At 51.6% G+C, this 23,130-nt stretch overlaps 1 protein-coding gene across 2 annotated transcripts in view; it reads right to left on the bottom strand.

The window, feature by feature from the left end:
- Positions 1–23,130, bottom strand: part of KIRREL3 (kirre like nephrin family adhesion molecule 3) — a 126,020-nt gene that overhangs the window by 37,086 nt on the left and 65,804 nt on the right. For both annotated transcript variants that reach the window (XM_066334610.1, XM_066334611.1), the window contains exons 4-6: positions 21,114–21,271; positions 17,407–17,557; positions 11,546–11,651 (exon numbers count right to left, since the gene is read on the bottom strand). In XM_066334610.1, the coding sequence (XP_066190707.1) occupies positions 11,546–11,651; positions 17,407–17,557; positions 21,114–21,271 (415 nt within the window). The remainder of the gene's footprint in view (positions 1–11,545; positions 11,652–17,406; positions 17,558–21,113; positions 21,272–23,130) is intronic.

The following is a 23,130-nucleotide window of genomic DNA, read 5'->3' as shown; positions in this document are numbered from 1 at the left end:
CAGTGGATCCACATTCCAGCAGCTGATATGAGGAGCCCTCTGGCTGCCAGTGTCCAGTCACGGGTACTGGGAAGTCACCAGGGCACCTGGTGGTCCTGGAGGGCATGTGGGACCCACTGGGTTTGTTGTGGGACACCAGCACCCACTGGGCTTTCCCATTCTCCTGCCATGCCTGCTGGCCTGCATTTTGAAGCTCTCCTGACCACTCTTTTAGCAGAGATGTCTCCAAGGGTGGCACGTGGGGAATTAGTCAAATGAACAACCAGTGATGCTGCTCCAGCCATCAAATCCCCACTGGTTTACTGGCGCACAGACAGTGACAGAAGTAGATGCTCACACATTTGTCCTCCATTTAAACACACCTCTAAGCCCCCAAAATCTGCAATGGAGGAGCAAAGAGAGAATCGAGGAGTGAAATTCCTTAGAACAGCTCCTGCAGGGCTGTGGTGGGTGCCACCTCTGTCCCTGTCCCACATCCTCCTTGCACACTGCTTCACCTTCACGCCTTGCTCATCCCTGGCCACATTCTTCCCCTTCTGGCAGAAAAACCTCAAACAGAGCTGAAGACCTCTTAAATCAACGTCTTTCCTGACTCAGGAGCTGTAAGAGGATTCATTATTTATGTGGCAGAAACACAAAAGCTTAGCATATTTTAAGCTGTCTGAAACAACTTCAAGGCAACTCTTCCTCTGTCTTCTTTTTTTTTTTACAAAACACATTGAAATGTCTCTGAACTGAGAGGCAGGGGGAAACTGTTTTTTTAACTCCAAAAGATAAAATAATGTGTACAGATTGAGGGACAGAATGAAAAAACCCCTGTAATCTAGTTTGGGATCACCAAGGAATGCCCATCAGGAGATGTTCCCTGTGAGGTGTTGGCATAATCCTTGGACAGACTTTATTGTGATGAGACATCAATGTTATGGCAATGGGAGAGGTCAAGGAGACAGCTCTGCTCCTTCCCAAGAACACAGCTGTATCCTTCAGAGGCAGCAGCAGAGGAGGTGCTGGGTGTCTTTTCTTCCCCTCTTTCTCTCCATTTTTACATTTTCAGTTTAGTCACAGCATCTCTAATTTCCTTAGATCTGAAGCCACCTCGTGAGACTGGAAGGGAATGATATAGAAGAAAGATGAGGGGAAAAAAACCACCAGTAATCTTGTAAAAGTCAGTTTTGAAAAATCAATTTTCTTGTGTGACAAGATTTGCTTAAGGCTTTTCGTTCTGTGAAATCAGCCCATCATCCTGTGGGAACGCATGAAGGAAGTGGCAAGTGTGGTTTGGAATAACTCAGATTAAAGACTGCTAAATTAGGCTCAAAATGCTGCCACTTCTTGCAAAGGGAGAGGAGATCTGGCCAGAGGAGGCAATGATGCTCCCTTCCAAATCACATTCCCAGCTCCAGGAGAAAGTCTTGAAGGAGGGGTGACTGACAAGGCTGGGAAAAGACAACCACAACTCTAAGATCTGCTGCAAATGAGATTCTGCTTTGGAGGCAGGTTCGCTCTAACGCTGGGAAAGGGCTGGAGCAGAGTTTGGAAAACTCACGATGCTGCTGACTCCTGGGATGGTGATGAACCATGGGGCACCCCACGCTCCTGGGAGCTCCCCTGGAGCACCCAACCTCCTCGGGCAGCCCCACAATGGGAGAGGCTCCATCCAGCCCCAGGCTGGCTGCTCCATCACTCTTTGCCTTTCATCCTCTCCACATCAGGGATGGCGCTCACCAGTACAAAGCATTTTCCTTCCCCCTCCTTTCCCCCTCCATCAGACTCTGTCTCCTCCACGCTCTCTCCTAATTAGTTCGAGCTGCCTCCGAACATCTCCCACCCGCTTGTTCCCATTACCTTGACAAGCCAGGGGATGGGAAGACAAATCTCCCTGTCCTCACACCTCCATGAGAGAAGGCTCTTCCAACCTTGTCTTCCCAGTCTCACCTGGAGCTCTGTGCCTGGGCAGAGCCCCCCCAGCAGCCCAGTTTCACTTCCCAGCTGCAGGGATAGTTGTGCCTTTTATTTTACTTGATTTCCTTTTTTTCCAAGCCTGTCTCTCCACCTGCCACCCAGCCATGCTCTGTTCCCTGTCACAGGGAGCTGGCAGATGGGGCTGACGCATCACAAAGGAGATCTGAAGAATTCATTTCCTGGTATTTTTTTTCCCCCCCAGCTTTCATTTTCACTTCAGAGCAAAGGTCCAGTTGTCTGAGAGGAAGCTACAAAGACAAACCCAGGCAGGAAAACAGAGATAGTCAGGAAAAATGTTACAGTGCCGATAACTCGAGACCTCAGTGTGCTTTGCATTTATTTCAACTCCCGCTTTAGCTGCATTTTGCTATGTCTATAAATTAGATTTATTCTGTTACTGCTGTGAAATGCCTGCGGGCCCCTTCCCCACTCCAGCTTCTCTTCCCTTCCCTGCCAAGTTTGGCTGCGGGAGGCAGCAGGAGAGGTGACAGCCCTGCCGAGGGACAGCAGATGGACAGACGGCAGCCCGGCCACCGGGGCGTTGGGAGCAGATGGGAGCAGGGGGAGGAGGGCCACAAAAACTGCACTCTGCCATAAATGAGAACTTTCCCAAGCTGGACTGGAGGAGGGAGCTGGCTGGGAGGGAGATGGTCCAAAGTGTGCCAAGAAATGGCAGCAAAACCAACTGACCATTCTATTTCAAGATGCTGAAGTGATGAAAAACGTCTGGACCAGATGTTTGTTGAGCTGCCCCCAGCCTCATCTCTCTGCAGCTTTCTGGGCAGCTGGGACCCCTGAGACTCTGCAGTAACTCTTGTAAGGCTGCCCTGATGCCTTGGGAAGGCTGAGCTGGAACAGAGACTGGGCAGAGCTAAAGAATAAAATAGATATTTATTAAAAGGTCTTTAAGGATCCACTTTGGGCAGTACAAGAGTCTGGCCAGGGCGTGTTACACCCAAGGTGGAATTAGAATGGTCACAAAATGGACCCAAAATAGTCACAAAATGGATAAATAGTGACAAGGTCTCACACTTTTATAAGTTTTGGTCCATTTGCATATTGGGGTTTAATTGTCCAATTACAGATTCAGGTTAAGAAGTCCCATCCTTCTTGTTTTCTCTCTTCAGGCCACCCTTGTTTGTGCTTTTGAGCCTGAAACTTGTAACCTTGTCCTTGGTCTCCAGCAGTGAAAGGATTTGTTTTGTGTCTCTGCTGTGTGCAGAGCTGAGTGACACTGACTGTGAGCTCAGAGCTGCACCCCTGGGCAGCACAGAGTCTGAAATACGTGAAAGCTCAAACTTAAGGCATCAGCCCCAGATCACAGAATCCCAGAACAGTTTGGGTGGGAAAGGACCTTAATGCTCATCTCATTCCAACACCTTCCACTAGACCAAGCTGCTCCAAGGCCCATCCAACCCAGCTTTGAAAGGGTCCCTGGCAGTCCCCAGAGGAGAAGTCTGGGTGGTTTTCCATGGGACACTGAGTGCAATGGATGTGGAGAAAAGTGCCAGTGAACACACAGACTTCACATCTTGTCTGCAGCCACTGTGGCCCTGCAGCCTTATAAAGTCCTTTTTAAATATTTAAATATTAAGAGAGGCGTGATTGTAACTTAATAAGAGTTACTATGGCAGATCTCCCTTCCTTGGCCAGTCTGGCTGTGGTCTCAGTGAGCAGGAGCTATGGGAATGCAGGGGACAAAGGTTGGTCACTTTTATCCTAGGAAGGGGCAGAGGAAAGTAAAAACACACCAACTGCCAGGAGACACTTCTCAAAGCCACCAGAATTGCATATTAAAATATATCCATGTTTTATAGTGCCAGAAGAGGGAAAACAACCCCTGCTCTGGCTTGGCCAGAGGCAGTGCCCATTAAATGGATCGTTTGCCTCTTCTCTCTCAAAAGCTGCCAATGAAATCATTGCCCTGAATCTCTCATCAGCTTCCCACGATCCAAGAATCCCTTCTGGCCTTTACAGCCTACGGATCTGTGAATATATTCAGCTGAATGGAAGAGGTAGGGACAGCTCTGGTGTCATGAAAGGTGTTAAACTCCAAATATGCCTTTCCCTGGCCTTTCACCCAGGAACAGGGGGCTGGGCACATCCAGAAGCTTGACTGACCAAGCAAAGAAGTAATTTTTCTGGAACAGAGACATCTTGCTCCCATTGTCTGGGGTGATTTGTCCTTCTGCTCATCTGACCTGGCAGTAACAAACAATTCCCATGGCTCTTCCTTCCAAGACCCGAATTCCTTGACTTTATTATAGATGTGGCTTCCTCATGCTCAGATGAAACAGGGAACATGCATTTATGAGCCCAGCTCTCCTCACAGCATGGATGTGGGAGGCAGTTTTATTTCACCTTCCCTTTTATCCTGCTAAAGGTGTATCCCTGGGGGCATGGGAACAGGTCTGATGCCTGGGAAGTGAGTGTGAGGAATTAGGGATGGGATTCCCTGGGTTCTCCATGCGAATCAGTGATGTGAGACAAGTGGAAATAATTTTAAATTTCACCAAGAGAAATTTAGATTGGATGTTAGGAGACATTTCTTCACTAAAATGTGGGTCAGACATTTGAACAGACTGTCCAGAACAGTGCTGGAGTTCCCATCCCTGGAGGAATTTAAAAGATGTGTGGATGTGGCACATGGGTTAGTGGTGGCCTTGAAAGTGCAGAGGTAACAGCTGGACTCATGATTGTAGAGGGTTTTTCCAACCTAATTGATTCTCTAATTGATTCACCCATGATTCCATGACTTGCTGACCTTAATTCTGGGCTTCCCCCTTTGCCATAACCAACCACTCAGGGACGGCAGGGAATGTCTCTTGGCTCCTTCCTTGGGATTTGTTTTGGAGAAGCTGGGTCTGTGTGTCGAGTCCCTGACTGACTGATGATGGAACTGCTCCTGGCATTGAGCTGGTCCATCCAGCCACATCCACTGGGGCAGTGAAAGTGCAGTGATTCTGCCAAGACAAGCAAGGGCTGGCCAGCTGCTCCTTCCCTCCTCCATTCCCCATCCCTTTAAGGCTTTCCCAGTTTTCTGCTGCTTTTCCTGCTCTTTGCCAGGCACCAAAGCAATGCTGAGCTACAGGGGAGCTGGTTCAAGTATCTGAGCAATCTTCCAAGCCATTTCCAACAGGACATGGGACACGTGCTCCTGAAGAACTTGACTCCCCCATGGGAGCTGAGGCATCTCATGAATAAATCTGGTGAGATGCCAGCAGGTGCCCAAATGGGGCAGAGAAGGCTCGAAGGGTAAAGAGCAGCAAAGCTCTGTGGAGTTTGAACTTCTCCCCAGGTTTGTTCAAACAAACTGTGGGAATGTGTCTCCATGGGAGAAATGGCTCCAAAATGCACAGTGTAAGGCAGGCAGGCCAATGCACAGACGATGCACATTGTGATTTTTCTCTTTCTCTCTCACAGCTCCTTGATATCAGGTGAAATTTTTCTGTATCTACCTGAACCCATAAAAATCTGACACTTTTTTCCCCAAGGCCAGCAGCCAAAACACCCCAAACCTGTACCTGGGCATGTACAACCCTTGGAGACAACAGATCTACCAAAGGCTCTTGGGCTTTTCATCCCCTTGTTTTCTAAAGCTGGGTGGGAAATGCCTATCCCATGGAGAAGGCCGGAGGAACAGGACCAGGGATCTTTTCCCTGATGTTGTCCCTTTGTTTCCCCTGGGCCAAGCCAGGGGGAAGCCAGGACACTCCCTCCCACCAGGTGCGTTTGAGCCCCAATGCCTTTAAAGAAAACCTCGTTAAGAGGCAGTTGAGTTTGGATTAATATTTGATGAGCGACAGTGAGCTGCTGTTCAAAGATAAAACACTATTTACTGAGCAGGGGCTTTCCTGCTGGCCCCAGCTTACTGAGCCAACAAACAAACAGTGCTCCAGGGGGAAGCACGTGGAGGGGATGCTGTGGGATGCCTCTGAGCTCAGCACAGCCTGACCAGGGGATGGTGGGGCTCAAGCCCTGCAGCTGCCGCTCACAAAGCTGGTTGGTGCAGGAGGATTTGGGCAGGCAGCCCCCTGGGCTTCAGCATAGCAAGAGGAGTGGAAGTTGCTTGGACTGCACCTGCTGTGATCCCTGTTTGGCCGTGGGATGGGAAGAAGTGGGATAGCACCATCCCTTGGGGGGCTGACAGATAAATGCCCCCCAGCTCCTCCTGACCTCTGCTCCTGCTGCAGCACCTGCTGGACCTTCTGTACCCTCTCTCAGCTATGAAGAGCTGTGTGTTGCTCACAGCTGCCATGCTCAACACCTTCCAGCCGCTGGGAGGGATGTCTCCCCATTCCCAGCTAAGGCTGTGTGTCTGTCTGTCAGTCTCACACGTTTATTTGGAAGTGCGGTGGTCCCCAGAACTGCAGCTGGTGCTGGAGGGTGGCTCATGTCCCCCTCTGCCTCCACAGATAACATTATTTGCAAAGGTCTCTGCCAGCCCTGGGGGCGAGAGCTCTGTGTGGATGCACAGAATGAGATTTGTATCACTGCCCTGCCTGCACCAACTCCCCATCACTCGGCAAAAATAATCATCAGCCGAGGAGCCCCAAAGGCTCAGGGACTCTGCCTCCTGCAATATTAAACCTTCCCATTTTCTTCTGCCACTTTAAAGATTCTCTTTCTTACTGCGAGTGATAAATAATAACAGCAAAAAAACACCCCACAGACACACAACAGACATCAAAAGCCACGAGAAGATTGGCAAATAGAGAGATCTGAAGGGAGCAAAGAGGAGGCCTGGTTGGGAGTCGCTTCACGTAGCCCCGACTTCTGTTGCTTTCCATTAATTTTAGCCGCCATCGCAGGTAGCAGAACAACGGCGACAGCTAATTACTCTCCCTTTCCCTTTCCTGCCCGTTTGCTTGCAGCAAAAGAAAGCCAGTAAACTCCCAAAGTGCCCTTTCCCCATCCCAGACCTGTCCGGGATGCTGCTGGAGGTGGGCTGTTGAGGTGGGATGTGCCCACAGGTGCCAGCCCGAGCTGTTTGCTGCCCCAGCCTGGCACCGGGGTGCTCCAGCAGCAAAAGGGTGGCAGAGGCTGGCAGTGCCCCAAGGGAGGAGGAGAGGAAAGGTTAGTGTGCTCCCCTACCACCCTTGGGAAACCAGGGAGCCTCTTTGGGCTTCCAGCCCCATGTCCGTGGTGCTAAAGCAGATGGGGACAGATCCATGGAAGTGCTGCTGAGGAGCCCAGGTCCCCCTGAGCCTTTTCCAAGGGGAGGGTGCTGCACTGGCAACACCAAGGAGGCTTTTGGTAGGCTGAGCTGCCCTTCAGCTCCAAAGGGAACCTGACAGAGGTTGTCACTGTCCAAAGGCTCCTGGGGTAAACCCAGGCCAGATGGGTATAAGACCCTACAGAAGCTGTAGGATGTGTCTGTGCAAAGCTTGCTCTGTATGGAAGGAGGGAAAACATCCAAGTGAGCAAACCCCTGCTGCCAGAGGGTTAATCCACCCCTGTGCCAGAACCCCCTGCTCAGGATCACTGTGACACCTCACCAGCCTCTGCCCTCCACTTGCTTCTGGTGACACTGGCCTGTCCTGTGTCCAAAAGCGAGTGACAGCCCAGGTGACAGTGTGGGCAAACAAACCTCCCTGGGGAAAATGCTGCTCCTCGTAAGGAAACTGCTGCCAGTGAGGGAGGAGGGCTGGGATTTCAGCTCCAGCATCCTCAGCTAAGGAAAGGAGCAGAGGAGCTGTGCCTCCAGCACAGGACAGCCTGCCCCAGCCCCGCCTGCTTCCCACTGTCATTAGATGCCAGCAGATCTTAAAGAAAAGGGATTCTCACTTAGAAAATGCCACTGAGGCCAAGGATTTTTTGAAAATCTGTCAGTTTTGAGAAAATGCCATTAACCCTCTGCCTTCAGAAGAGAAGACACAGTGCAGGCTGTAACTTTCCACTCTGGCTCTGGGAGTGGATTGCTCCAAGGTCTCTTTTCCCAACCAGGTTTTTCTTGCATTAAAATCGACCTGTGTGTGATTACATAAGCGAGCATGAAGAAAACTTCCTAAGGAAAAAGCAGCTCAATTTCATCAAAACTATGTTCTCTATAGGGGCAGAGGGGGATTTTTTGTCTCTTGGGAAATTGTGTTGAATTTTGTTTCTTTTCCCTTGCCCTCCTAACTAAGAGAATAAAAGGTCTGGGCTTAAAATCTTGGGTTGGCAGGACCACGGAGGTGATTCAGTGGCTTCATCCTAACAAAGAGTCCAGGTCATGGATGCTTCCCAAGGGAACATCTGTGAGTGAGATATTTGACCTCCTGTGCTTTTCCCAGGAAGAAAACCCAATGCAGAACCTGTGGCTCCTCAAAAACTCCAGCAAGGTGACAGCTTGCTGGTGTATTGGTAGCAGGGATGGCCCTGTGAAGCTGGCTGTGGATTTATGTCCACAAAAGGGGATTTAGGGTGTTTAAACACTCTTCTTTTTGTGTCCAGAGTTATTTACTGACAAACATATTGGGGAGGGATTAAAAATAAATATTGTCTGAAGATCTGGGATCCCTGTCTGAGAATGAGGGAAACCATAGGAGATACATCAGAGTGGTCCTTGCCCAAGGAGAAAAGAAAATCACGCTTCCTGTTTTTGTTTTTGAGGCAGAATAAGTTCATTTTCACCAGTGGTGGGGTTCTGAGTGACCCAGGGGATGGCCCCAAGCTCACATTCTGCCTTCTCAAACCTCCACATGTCTCAGTCCTGGAGGTTTTACACATCCCATCCTTGTCTCCTGGCCAGTGTCGAGGTGCAGGGGGCTCCTTGCTTGGACATCCCACTCCAGAGGGTTCCAAACTTCAGTGCTGAAACATCTCCCACTTTTACATAGTGAAGAGCTGTGAGATCTTATGGAAAGGAAACAAATTCCCCCTCCATCAATCAGAGCCTTTAAGCAGAAGGAAGCCCCAGCAAGCACTGCTGAGCCCTGTTTGCTTGTCACAGTGGTAGGGAAAAAGCCTCGTGTGAAGTTTACATGTGAAGGGAACTCAAGAAATGAAAAACACAAAGTGATTACATTTTTCATGCCTCTTTTTTCTTTTCTTTTCCCTGCCCCAAACCCTTTTTATGGGAAAGCATAGCCCGAAAAAACATGCAATTAGTTTTAAGAGTAAAATCCGTCATGAAATGAATCCCAAAGCCATTTGCAGCAAAGGAGAATCATGGAGGCTCAGGGAACAGGAGGGGTGACAAGACCTCAGGATGGGTGAGGAGGAAGGAGGAGGGCAGAGGGGGGCACTTGCAGCCAGAGGGGACAGCAAAAACCTGTGCTACCGAGATGGCAGCAAAGATGTGAGAAGAATGTTGGATCCACTTCTGCTTGGTAGAGAAAAGCAACACAACTTGGCTTGGGCATGGATCCCAAGGGTGGAAACAGTCAAGAGGAATCACAGAATGCCAAAGTGGTTGGGGCTGGAAGGGACCTTAAAACTCACCTTGTTCCACCCCCTTCCTGTACCACAGGTTGCTCCAAGCCCCATCCAACCTGGCCTTGGACACTCCAGGGATCCAGGGGCAGCCACAGCTGCTCTGGGCACTCTGGGCCAGGGCCTGCCCACCCTCCCAGGGAACAATTCCTGCCCAATGTCCCATCCAGCCCTGCCCTCTGGCAGTGGGAAGCCATTCCCTGTGTCCAAAGTCCCTCCTCAAAAATGGAAACCCTGGACTGGAGCCTTCCAGTCTGCTCCAGTGCATAAGGGATCAGCCCAGCTGGGTTCTGGGATGATGTGGAAGGTTTCTTTGTTGAGAATCAGGCTGATGGAGCAGAACTTTTGTCAGGGTCTTGCCACTGTCTGCTTCCTTGACCAGAGATGATTGTTCTGCCTTGGACTATACCAGAATCAATGCTGGGGTAAGAACCACGTGGGTCCTTCCCCCAGCCTCCCACGCAATTTGTTTTCCTACCAGCTGTAAATATGAAACCAGGGCTATTTGTATCTTTGACATTAATTGACTTCTGGAATTAATAACTCTCCTGTGTAACCAGGAACACAATTTTTGCTTTGTTGTGCTGATATCCAGCTGGAAGGAATCGTTCCTACCAGGAAACTTGATTGTACTAATTAAGCTGTACGAGGTAGGTCATGGTAACCTGTCCCCGGAGGTGCCTCCTCTGTTATTATCCATGGATGGTTCTGCAGAGCCAGAATGGATGGTGAGCCTCTGTATGCTCAGGCCTTCCAGGCAGGAGGGGTGAGTGCCTGATGGATGAGGCAGGACAGGGACTGACCTGGTTACATAAAGCTCTTTTCTCCCAAGGTGTGCTGACAGCCTGCCCCACTCCCCATACCCATATTTTGTCTGCTCAGACAGAAAAAAAAAACAATCCTGAGAGAGGAGGGATGTTCTCTGATGCAGGAGATCTCACACCCAAAGCCAAGGGCCCATGGCAGTGACTCTGCTCAGTGCAGAGCATCTGCTCTCTGGGTCATTGATCCCTGGATGAGCACTCACAGAATCACACAATATCCTGAGCTGGGAGGCACCCACCAGGATCATCCAGTGCAGCTCCTGTCCCTGCACAGACACCCAACAATCCCACCCTGGGCATTCCTGGGAGCACTGTCCAAAGGCTCCTGGAGCTTTGGGGCCGTGCCCATTCCCTGGGGAGCCTGGGCAGTGCCAGCACCCTCTGGGGAAGAACCTTTCCTGATCCAACCTAAACCTCCCCTGGCACAGTTCCAGCTTTTCCTTCAGGTGCTTTCCTTGGTCACAGAGAGAAGGGAGGACCCAGGGAGGCTCGGTGCTGGCACTGCCTGCACCTCAGACCTCTGTCAGCAACAAGTGACTCATTTCCTCCTGCTCCAAATCTCCTCAATGACCTGTGCCCTGCTCCGAGCTCACTGTGGCCAGTGCAGGGGCATTGCAGACCATGGCTGGCAGAGATGACCCCACCCACTCAGGGAGAACATCCCACCCAAGGAGCTCCCATCCCCTGTGCCCCTCACGCCTCTGGCACCTGCACCTCTGCTCTGGCCTCTCCTGAGCTCAGCTCCACCGTGTTGGGCACAGTTATGGTGGTTGTTTAAGGGTTACAAGGAGATGGTGACAGAGCTGCTTTGTCCAAACCATAAAAGAGTGTGCAAAAAAAGGAGAGCTATTTTTCCCATGATAGACTTTTCACTTGGTGTGCGTTGCTCGCCGTGTCCCCAAGCAGATGGCTCTGCCAGCTCAGTGCCAGGCCTCTTAATCCACTCCAGACACTGATGGATCCCTGACCCAGGGGCTGCTGCATGCAGAAGACACCCAGCGAGGGGCAGAAGAGGAGCCTCTCTGCAGCACCATCAAGGCCAGGGCAGCAGCAGGAAGCCACCAGAGTGGGGATAAGGACCCTGCCACAGCAGGGAGGAGGGACTGGCTCCAGCCATCACGTCCCTCAGCACAGCACAGGGGCAGGGGAGGCCGTGGGGACGAGCCACAGTGAGCACCAAGCAGTGAGAAACACGGGAGGAGGTGGAAGGGCCACCAGAAACCACAGCCAGAGGTGCTGAGCTCTTTTGGGTCACCTGGGGGGGAAAGTGTTGCAGGGAAGGTGAGATGCTCTCAGCAGAGGGCTGGACTGAGGTGCCAGGGGTGCCAGGAGTGCCACCTTACCTGTACTGGGTGACAGCAGGGTTGGCCTTGGCGGAGCAGTGGAACTTCACAGTGTTGTCCTCCAGCACCGGCTGCGGCTCCACGGACAGGTTCACCAGGGGTGGGTCTGCAGACAGAGACAGCCCATGAGCAGCCCAAAGACACAGGGCACCATCCCCCTGCCTGCTGCCTGCCAGGTCCTCAGGCTACAAAGCAGAATTTGGCTGTAAGAAAGCCTGGCAAAAGCACTGAGACTCCTTGATGCTGTGATGTCACAAAATCACAGAATGGTTTGGATTGGAAGGGACCTAAAGATCACCCAGTTCCACCCCCTGCTGTGGGCAGGGGACACTTTCCACTAGACCAAGTTGCTTCAAGTCCCATCCAACCTGGCCTTGAACATTTCCAGCTTCTCTGGACAACTTCTCCCAGGGCCTCAGCACCCTCAAAGAATTTCTCCCTGAAATCTCATCTAGCCCTGCCCTCTGGCAGTGGGGAGCCATTTTTCAGTTTAAAGCCATATAACACTGTCAGACAGGCTGATGCCATGAACACTGCTCTTCTCTTGAAGGGCTTCAGTGAATAAGACAGGAAGAGGAGCCACAGACACCATTTGATGTAACATTTCACTTGGAAAATGTGACTGCTGGCTCTGATTCGCATTTAAGGACATAAACTCGCCTGCTTTGAGACATACCAGTTTAATATCTCACTGTATAACAATGATCTTTTGTCTAGCCTCTAACTTTAAAGCGGCATTTCTGCTCTTTCATCAGCCTAATAATCTTTGCCAAGGCCTTACTGGTGTCATAGGCAGCTCCAGTCTTCCAAATGCTCCTCAGTTTCTCTCCTTTTCACGTGAGAAGCATCTAAATGCTTTTGCAGCAAATAAAATTTGGGAAAGAACCTATGAAAGCAAGCAGGGAATGGGTGAAATGTTCAGATGAAGAATATCCAGAGTTGTTTTAATTTTTCATGATGACTGAGGTGTGGTAACAGGCCATCAGCTTTGGGTTTTAAGCCTGGGACCTCATTTGAGAGGAAAAAGCAGAAAGAAATGGCTTTGTGGAGGGTTTTTTTTTGGTGCCTGAAGAACAAGCTTTCCCATGGCAGAGGGTTTTGGGGCTCATTGACACATCTGAGGGCTCTCCTGCCCTTGGAGTGGGAGAGGATATGTTTTTAACATCCTAAAATAGGACCTGTTACATGTCCAACTTCACCTGCTGCCTCTCTCCTCTTCCAAGCGTTCCAGCAATGTCCTTCCCAGCTGGAAAATGGGGAAAGGCTGCAGGTGACAGGGCAGGGGGGCAGAGAAGCTGCCAGGGTGGTACCTCCTGGTGCAGGGCACCTCCCTTGGCCCCAGGTGAGCTGGGGCACCCCAGAGCTCGGGGCTGGGCTGTGGGGTGAGCTCTGGACAGGGCGCAGGGCTGGATTCCTGCGGGGATGCTGCAGAGCCTGGCTCCAGCCGAGCCCGGGCTGTGTCCCTGTGGTCACCAGCGATGAGAGTTTCCCTGCCGGCCTCTCCAGCACACCCGGCTCAGGGTCCTGCTGCAGGGACCCGCTCTGGCAGAGCTCAGCGCCTTGGCTGGAGGGCGTGGGCTCCAACTGGGCGTACTGGGGTGGGAATTCACCCCAAAGCTGCCCGGGGTTATTCCAGCCCTGGAGGTGCATGGTCAGCAGCCTGGGGACAGCAGCGGGCAGTGACCTCGGCAGTGACCTCGGCAGTGACCTCGGCAGTGACCTTGGCCGGCGGGAGGGGGAAGCAAAGGCGGGGTCCCGGTGATGCTCCAGCGCCTCCTTCTCCTCCGCCCCGCGGTACTCACCCAGCCGGAGCCCGGCTTTGTTGTGAGCAAAGCCACCTGCCTTCCTGATGGGAAATGATGACGGGGAAATTATAGGTATTTTCAATTTACCCTAATTTCATTTTAAAATGTGCAATTCAAATGACAATAAAGATGGGCGCAGTTGGGAATATAAATGAGCTTCCTTGACACAGCAGCCCAGAGATGTATAGCGGGCTCCTAATTCATTTCCAGGCATCCTGACACTTCCCTATTGTTAGACAACAACAGCTAATCACCTTCCTTTGTTAAGTATGAATCACACTTCTCTTTAGTAGCTTCCCCATTGTTTGATGGGTTAGGAGCTGTGCCTACGATTTACAGAGAGGAGCCTCTTTGTATTAAAATGAGCCCGGCTCCCTCCTGCACTCAAAATAATATAAAAAAATAAAACTTGAAAAGACAAAAAAAGAGAGAAAAAAAAAAAAAAAGCAAAGGAAATGAATTAAAGTCTTTGATCTCGCCTTTCAGAACTGGGATTGGGCTTTCGAGTATTGTGGGTGCTGCGGATGGCGTGGGCTTGTGTGTGCCAGTGTGTTTCGGGGCATTTTAAAGGGAAAAAAGACACAAATTGTAACTCATCAGGATGTAATTCCACTCGGTTACAATTATAATTCCTGTCTGGCTTCTTGTAATGAATTTGAATGATGGAATGAGATAGAGCCAGCCCACAGGCAGTGGGAGGAGAGGGTGTGAGTGCGTGTGCAGGTGCCGCGTCGTACTGGGACTGGCACTGGGATGGGCACTGGGATGGGCACTGGGATGAGCACTGGGACTGGCACTGGGATGGGCACTGGGACTGGCACTGGGATGGGCACTGGGATGAGCACTGGGATGGGCACCGGGATGGGCACCGGGATGGGCACTGGGATGAGCACTGGGATGGGCACTGGGACTGGCACTGGGATGGGCACTGGGATGGGCACTGGGACTGGCACCAGGATGGGCACTGGGATGGGCACTGGGATGAGCACTGGGACTGGCACTGGGATGAGCACTGGGATGGGCACCAGGATGGGCACCGGGATGGGGATTGGGATGGGCACTGGGATGGGCACTGGGATGGGCACTGGGATGAGCACTGGGATGAGCACTGGGATGGGCACTGGGATGGGCACTGGGATGGGCACCGGGATGGGCACTGGGATGGGCACTGGGATGGGCACCGGGATGGGCACTGGGACTGGCACCGGGATGGGCACTGGGATGGGGACCGGGATGAGCACTGGGACTGGCACTGGATCAGCATCACTCCTCACTGGCCCCACAGCCTGGGAGGCATCTTGGCAAACCCCTCAGCTCCCACTGTTCCCACTCAGCACCCCAGGAATGGCCGTGGGCTGAGCTGTGTGGGCTGTGCTGGCACTTGCCCTGCCAGGTGCAGATCCCTCTCCATGCTCCTCTCCACTGGACGAGTCCTTCCAAGCCTCTTCACTAAGCCTGAGATGCCACTTCAGCCCCGGGCTATCCACTCCCCAGTGGGAAGCACAAAGGCAAATCAAACACTGCAAAGCTCCAAGGATAAACACAGCAGGAGACTCTCTTTCCTGCACAGTGATGTGGCCCTCATCACCCTCCACTTTCCTTCTCCTACCTTCCCAAAAAAAAAAAAACCAACATAGAGATGCAGCCAAATCCCTTCTTGCTATGACAAAAAAAGGTGTAAAAATGAGCAACTGCACATGTGTGTGCAGAGGCTTGGAGCAATGGCTTTGGATAAGCAATAACCCTGCTCCTCCCCATCCCGGCACGCCGGGTGTGCATTTCCATGGAGCCACTGGGCTCCTGCAGTATAAATAGTTTATGGCATATCAAACTATTAAACATGATTTTAATCCCACTTGTGATGTTCGACGCATAACTCACAGGAGGCTGACTTTGATGTGGCTGGTGGAACGGAAATCACATTGAACAGATGTTCCAGCTGGAGCCGCTTAGTGTTTCCATTACAGACCCTGCACTGGGGCTTTTTCCTTTCTCTTTCTGCCAACCCCCCTTTTTTATATATTTGGAAGAGGAGGGTTTTATGACTCAGCTCTTTCATTGCTGTTCTGATGGTCAGGCATGAGATTGATGGGACCCCAACTTCAATATTTCATCAGCTGAAAGAGAATAATCTCTCCCACCATGCACACACCCTTCCTAGGGATAACCTCCATCCTGGTGTTTCTCTGCTGCCTGGGAACATTGGCTGATGCTCTTTTGAGTTGCAGAAGAAAAATGAAAGAAAGCAGTAGGAGTGATTTACCAGGCTGCTGCTTCCTGGGAAGGATCATTTTTGGTTCCCTGGGATTGTTTTGCAAGGCCATCTCTCAAACCGTGCAGCTGGGTGAGGTTTGCAATGGTGTGAATTCAGCCTCCACTGCTGGAGGTGGAGAGTGCAGGATCCAGGGGGATGCTGCAGCTCATGCTGGGCTGGGAAGAGCTCCCCAGCCACCAAGTGCTGCCTTTTCCTTATTCTTGCAGAAACCATTTGTTTCTCTCCTCAAGGTGCTGCTTCTCTGCTAGATATTGGAAGAAGGCCATGAGCAGGACTTTCCCGATGGATAAATGAGCGGCCCAGTTTTTTTTTTGCTTAGGAAAAGCACCTTTAGCTCTTTGCAAAGTGCATGCAGCTGATTATCAAGGCTGGGAGTGAAACCGAATGAACTGGGTTAATAGTTGGACTTGATGATCTTAGAGGTCTCTTCCAACCTTACCAATTCCATGAGTCTGTTGCTAGATGCAGATAGAACAGGCTTTTGCATCCAGGTCAAAATCCACCCCACCTCAGCTTGGTTAATCCATCTTAGTATTTTTTCTATCCCATCACCCATCCAGCTTCGGGAAATTGATATCCTCATTAGCCCCCATTAAGAACAACATACTTTTAGTAGCTGGGTAGAATATTATTGTTATTATATTCACAGCATGGAGTATTTAATAGCTCAGAGCGAAAACTGGTGTTCTTTATCGGGTTTTTCTCTTTCCCAAGCAGATTCCATGCGGCTTGGGGATTCAGCTCACGTCTCCAGCCCACACTGTACTGCCCGGTGTAATGATGTCTCTGCTCCACGTTGTTTGTGTGAGTGTGTCTCCAGCTATTGTAGCTGTTTGCTGGCTGTGAAATAACCCGAGCTATTATCTCATTTTATCTGCCCAGTTCTGTCAGGACATGCAGCCAGCGACCCAAGAGCCTGGTAATCTTCCGGCAGCAAAAGCTGGAAGTCTTAAATGGTGAATTTTCTGCTGTGCTTGAGTTTGTTCAGTTGAGTTTGCCAGTTTTAATTGGTCTCTGAAAAGCAGCTGGCATGCTAATACTGAACATCCTGCTTTTGCAAGTCGTGGGTAAATAACAGCTGCAGGAAATGGGTGTGTGAATGGAGCATGGCTGGAGGGGGTCAGGAGGAGCCCAAGAGCAATGGCTGCTGCAGAGGAGGAGGGGAAGAGGCCTGGGAAACGTGAATTTTGAAGGATGGCAGATTTTGTGCTGTGGATTTACAGAAAAGGGTGAATGGTACAGCTCTGAACACAGCTCTGAACACAGTCCTGTCCCCTGAGGTGGTGCCTGGTGCTGGCTTTGTGTCATGTCCCACACTGTCCCAATCAGGTGTCTCACAAAAAACATCACTGAACTGCCTGTAAGTCTGGAAACTGCACCAGAAATCCTAATGGGGCTTATCTCTGCTACTGGCCATGCCCCAGAGATGTTGCTTGCTCACCCAAACCCCTTTGGGGTCCATCCCTGCTCCAGAGATCCCCGCTGGGCCACCCAGAGCACAGCAGCTGGTGCTGCTTTTGCTGAAATCCGTGGACACGTGGGAAGCAGGTTATCCCTGCAGTCCCTTGGTGCCCCAGAGAGCTCAGGGCTCATGAAATCTGGCTGTGACTTCACTGTGTCGCTACACCAGCACATCCCAGTAAAGAGAAACCCCCAGCCCCAGCGTGCTGCTCCTGACCAGAGTCAGAGCGCTGCAGACAGCCCTGGGGCAGCCATGGAGAGGGCAGAGGGGCCTGGGCTCTCCCAGCAGGCACAGGAGGCTCAGCTGGCTGGGTACTCACGCTGGATGTCAATGGTGACAGAAGTCTCCTTCCCGCTGGGAATGGCTTTGTTGGTGGCACGGCACACGATGCTCTCCCCGTTCTCAATGTCAGAGGGGGCGATGAACAGGGTGCTCATGATGCTCTCCCTCTTGCCGTCACGGAGGAGTGTCTGTGAGGGGGAAACAGGCGTCAGGGAAGAACTTTCCTGCTGGAGAGGGGTCCTTTCCCCATCCCCAGGCTCAATGAGAGCTTCTCAGCCAAGCAGCTTCCTGCAATAACAATTCCTCTGGCTGGAATCTGCCAAAAGCCTTAGGGGAATAACAAAGACAAATTTCACTGCACTTCTCTGGGAATTGGGCTCTTAACTCCCATCTGCTTCCCTGCAGCCCTGCTGTGCCTAGGCCAGGGAGGAGAACTCCAGTGAGACATATCACCCATCACCCCAGGAAAGAGGGAGCTGGAGGCAAATGGCTTCATGATCCTGCTGTCATCTTCTGCCAGGGGAGTGCACAAAGCTTCCTGGGCATTTCCCATAAGTGGTGATGGCAGCTGCCAGCAGCATGGACAGACCCTGGCCACAGGTCCTTGTCTGGCCCAGCCTATGGTAAAGCATCTCCTCTCAGGTGTTCACTGATGGGGGCCAGAAATCCAAACCCTGGTGGTAACCAGCTCTGCCTGCTCAGCCTTGGCACTGTGCTTCTCCCCTGGATTTATCTGACTGCAGCTGTGGTGCCCTGCTGTGCTTCTTTTGGGAGCACTTCCTTACACTAAGGAGCCTGGGAGCACTTCCTTACCATCCCCTAATCCTCCTGCAAGTTCTCACAGGAGGTCACATCACCCCATAACCCTGACTTTGATAATCTGAGCCCTGGGAGCTCTCAACATGTTGTGCGCTTTTCAGTCTTTTAATCATTCTTCAACCTCTGACCTCTCTCTGGTTTATCAACAGTGGATTTTGGACCCTGCCAGGCAGCCTTTCCTTCTAAGTCAGTAGTCTTCAAGTTTGTTCCTGACAGTGTAAGACACGGCTTTGTTGGGAGATAAACAGATGTCAGCAAGATGTGTGCATGTGGCACTTGGGGACATGGTTTAGTGGTGGCCTCAGCAGTGCTGGGGGAGTGGTTGGACTTGATTTTGGAGGGTTTTTTCCGACCTAAATGACTCCTTGATTCCAAGTCTAAGGCTTTCCCTGGGCTCACCGTGGCACAGCCTTCATGCACACAGGTTTGTGCCTCTTTAGTACATGAGGCAAAGAAAGATGCTGAGAAATTGTCACCACAATCAGCCCAGAATCTCAGAGCCATTAAGGTTAGAAAAGCCCCCTGAGATCGAGTCCATCCATTTACCCAGCACTGACAGCACTGACTTGCTGAGCCACGTCCCTCTCCACCAGATCCACAGGTTTTTGGAACACTTCCAGGGATGGGGAATCCACCACCATGCTGAGAGCCTGTTTCAGTGTCTGAATACTTTTCCAGTAAAGAATTTTTCTCGATATCCAATCTAAACATCCCCTGGCACAATTTGAGGCCATTCACTCTCATCCTGTCCCTGGTCCCTGGGAGCTGAGCCCCGACTCCTGCCCTGGCTCCCCCTCCTGTCAGGGAGTTGTGGAGAGCAGGGAGGCTCCCCTGAGCCTCTTTTTCTCCAGGCTGAGCCCCCACAGCTCCCTCAGACACTCCTGGTCCCCCAGCCCCTTCCCCAGCTCTGTTTCCACCTCTGTTTCCATTTGTGTTGCACACAAATGCAGGATGCTGCCCTGTCCTTGCTTTATTGTCACCCCGTGTGCTCTTCCCTTGGGGAATAGCCCCACTTTTGGGGCTGAGGTCGAGCTGAACCCTAAGTCTGTGCAGAATTTCCCCTATTTGAGGTTAACCTCCAAGTCCTGCAGGATCTTGTAACGTTCCCTGTCCCCTTCCAAACGGATCAGGGGGATTTCAGTCAGCCATGGCTGTTCTGTGCTGCCTGGCTGGGATTGCAGGGGGCTGCTTATGGACCAGTTGGCGGACTGGAAATTCAGAGCAACAAAGAAATTATCACTCAATGTGAATGGTTTCAGGCAGTCACTAACCCAGACAGGGCTTCTTTTTGCTTGGCTGGAATATCTGGATCAAAGGAAAGCTGGGTTGAGTTTCAGTTTTCTTGAAAAAGCAGAAAGAGGCAAATTGAGGAACTATTTTACAAGCAACTTCAAAAGGGAAACATTTCTAAACCCGAAAGATCCCCAAAATCCAAACTTCCTACTCAAAATATGTCTAAAATTGTCTGCTGGTTTTTCTAAAGGCTGATTTTCTTTTTTAATGTGGAAGTGCCTCATGGAAACCTTCAGGAAGTCAGGAGAAAATGAAGTTCAGCCTCAGAAAGAGAGGAAGAAGGAGGAAGGATGCTTCCCCCAAGCAGAACAGGGTCCCCTCCCAGCCCATCCCTGCCAACTGCTTAGAGTGACATGGAGATCTCTGTGCTGTGTGAGATGGATCTGCAGCCTGCAAAATTCTGCTTTGGAAGGGTGTTTCGTTGGAAATATTTTAAAGATGGGCATTCCTCCTTCTCTGGTCCCCATGGCTTGTGGGTCTGGCAGGGAGGGGGCTCAAAATTTGTCTCCTCAGGGGCAGACCTGACAGCCCTGGACAGGAAGGCTGGGGTTGAGGGGGATAAGCTATGAACAACTGCGTGTCAACGGCCTGGATTTTAATTAATTCACTCGATTTGGGAGAGAGAGAGAGAGAGAGAGAGAGAGAGAGAGAGAGAGAGATAGGTCAGTTCTCTCTGGCTCTAATTAGTGCTGCCTCTCGCATCGCACGCAGGGAGATGGGGCAGGTTCCCCTCTGCTCAGCCCCTGCTGCAGGGAAGCAGCTCAGCTTTGGCAAGGAGGAGGAGGAGGAGGAGGAGGAAGCAGGGAGGGTGTTCTGCCTCCTCTGCTCTCCCCCAGCAAATCAGGATGTTGCTGGAACGAGGCTGGAAGGAGGCTTCACAGTGACAGCAGAGGATGAAATGTTTGTGAAAGATCTTCGGGAGCTCGAGGAATGGCTCTGACTGCCCACTTTGAAGTTTTGGCTGCAAACTGACCCATTTAAGGTCTCGAATTTTGCTGTTAAAAATTTTTCATTAAAACTGTCAAGTGTTGCCGGATCTTTCACGCTCACCAGCCATCAGAAGCCCATAAACAGGAGAACATGTGGGGGTCTCATTCCCAGTGTGCTGCTGATTGCTCTTTGATGATTTCCTTCATGACCCAATAAAGACTTTCTGTCTAAATTAAAAAATGCCAAGAATCCTGACAATTTTTGATGGAAAACTGCCGTTGGAGGAGGGAGCACATGTCACTGCAATCACCCCTTTGATGCAGAGGTCCTGTTGCAGAGCCAGAACCAGGGCTGGGTCAGTGCTACTGTACACAACATTAACACCACACCCGGGTGGGATTAACGGGGGAGAAGTGGCCACACCAGGTGATTGCAAGCTGTGAGAAGGTACAAAAAGCCAAATTCAGATCAGAGCACCCTTTTGGTGACAGTTTGTGGCTTCTCACTTGCATCCTCCTGACTTCTCCTCCCAGCCTCCCCACTGGGAGGGTTTTGTGGGGGGATGCAGGGTGAGAGTCTCAGCTCTGCAGAGCTGAGGGTGCTGCCCCAAATGTTTTGGGGTTGTGTGAAGTGTCAGGCCTGGTATCCCTCTCATGAGCCAGGGAAGAGCACAGGCCTTGTCCCAGCCCCATCCTGCCTCACCTTGGAATAGGTGGCTCCATTGATGACCTCTCCCCTCCGCATCCAGATGATGGAGGCTGCTGGCTTGGCGTTGTCTGCGTGGCAGGTCAGGTTCAGGGGATCTCCTGCTCTCAGGCTGATGATGGGCCCCCCCATAATGACAGGGTCATCTGGAGGAACTGTGTGGAAAGAGCACAGGGCAGACAATGTCATCTGCAGCATGAAATCCACCTTCCTGGAGTCACCTGTGAGGGCTGGGCTGCCAGGACTGGCCTGTGAGCTCTCAGACTCTGCAGGTGGTTTGGGATGGCCATGGCAGTGCTACCCCCTGTCCCCAAGTTAGAGCCACCTGCCTTCTGCTGCTCTCAGGAAAGCTGTGCCCCAGATTTGAACTCCAGCAGCAGCAACTGGAGAAGTTTCTGAAGGGACTTGGGCCAGGTGGCTGCACGCTTTGCAGGAATATGAGGGATCAGGTCTGTGGCAGATAAATCCACCCAAGGCTGGATGTCAAAGCCCTGGATGTCCCTGAGCTGCAGACTCTATGAGGATGGGGAGTACTTGAAAGCAATATCCCTGCCTAAAATAAATATCCCTGCTTCCTGTGCCTGCTCCTCTCTTCCTCCCTGGGGACCTCTTACTGCTGCTGGACACAGGATACAGGGATTGGAGAGGACTGGGTGTGACCCTGCTCCTCTGACTGCAAAGTGGGAGGGAGCTGAGGGAGTTTTGGGGTAGAAGGGCAGGGGCAGTTGGGTTTGGACCTATAGGGCAGAACAACCTCTGGGCATCAGGAGTGTGACTTCAGGTGTCTGCCTTTGAGGAGGGCTCCCTTGGCAGCCCTCTGTCCCAGAGGGACCACTGAGGAATGGGGGAAGCCCTGGGCACACCCTGCTCTCTTTGGTGTCCCTGTCACTCCCACGAGGAGGCTGTGGTCACTTCCTGCCACAGGGAGGCTTCTCAGCACCTCCCTTTGGGAATGCAGATCTACCCAGGGGGCACGGGGACATTTAACACCTTGGTCTTCCTTTGAAAGCACCTGAGAGCCTGTGAGAGGTGGCAGCTCCAGGCCATGGCCCTGCTGGTGTCACACAGCCCTGATTGCCCTGACTGGAAATGAACCCAGAGACAGGAGGAAACAGGGAAGCAGAGGAGGGGCACCTGAGCATGGTCTTCCTCTTTGGGACCAGCTCTTGAACCTGGCACCCCAGAGTGGTAAGAGGTGGGAAATCCAGCTGGAGGGAAGGGCTGTTCTTTAATCCTCCAGGGAGGAGCTTTTATCGCTGTTACCCCAATGGGTCTGCTCCATCCGGGATCTGTGCTGGAGATGGAGCTTTGTCGAGCTCCTCATGGAATCAGAGCATTTTCTAGGTTGGAAAAGACCTTTAAGGTCAAGTCCAACCATTCCCCCATCACTGCCAAGCCCACCACTAAGCCATGTCCCCAAGTGCCACATCCACATGGCTTTTAAATCCCCCCAGGGATGGGGGCTCCAGCCTGTTCCAGAGGGGAACCATGAAAACTTTGGCCTTACTGGCCATTGGTGAGTATTTCATCAAGAGATAAAATGTTCCCGAGTAAGACAAATACACTTTTATTTCTGCTCTGTGACAGACTCAAGTTTGGCCCTCGCTCTCCCTGGCTCTTAAACAGCATCCTCAATCCCATGGATGCATCACATTATTCCAGGGAAACAGTGAGGAACCTCCTTGTTGCTGAAAGCTGCTGGCAACGCCCTCACTGAGAACCCTCCCAGCCCAAACCACTACCCAAAGGCCTTGAGCTCTTCCCAACCATGACCCTTGGGAAGCCAAACACTGTTCCTGCTGTAGACAGATGTGCTGCCCACCATCCATGGCTGTCTGGGGGCTCCTGGGGCACATCTGGGACACATGAAAGGCATTCTCAAGAAATGGGAAATTGCTCCTTCACACCCTGCTCAGAGGTGTGTGGCAGAGCCCTCTGACCCTCATCATCCTTCAGAGGAGATGTTGGGTGAAATCCAACAGTTTTCTGCCAAAGTGGAGCTGGTTTTGTTCCA

Source organism: Sylvia atricapilla, chromosome 23 (assembly GCF_009819655.1).
Source record: "Sylvia atricapilla isolate bSylAtr1 chromosome 23, bSylAtr1.pri, whole genome shotgun sequence".
NCBI classification, from domain to species: domain Eukaryota; kingdom Metazoa; phylum Chordata; class Aves; order Passeriformes; family Sylviidae; genus Sylvia; species Sylvia atricapilla.
This window is presented reverse-complemented; position numbering and strand designations above follow the sequence as displayed.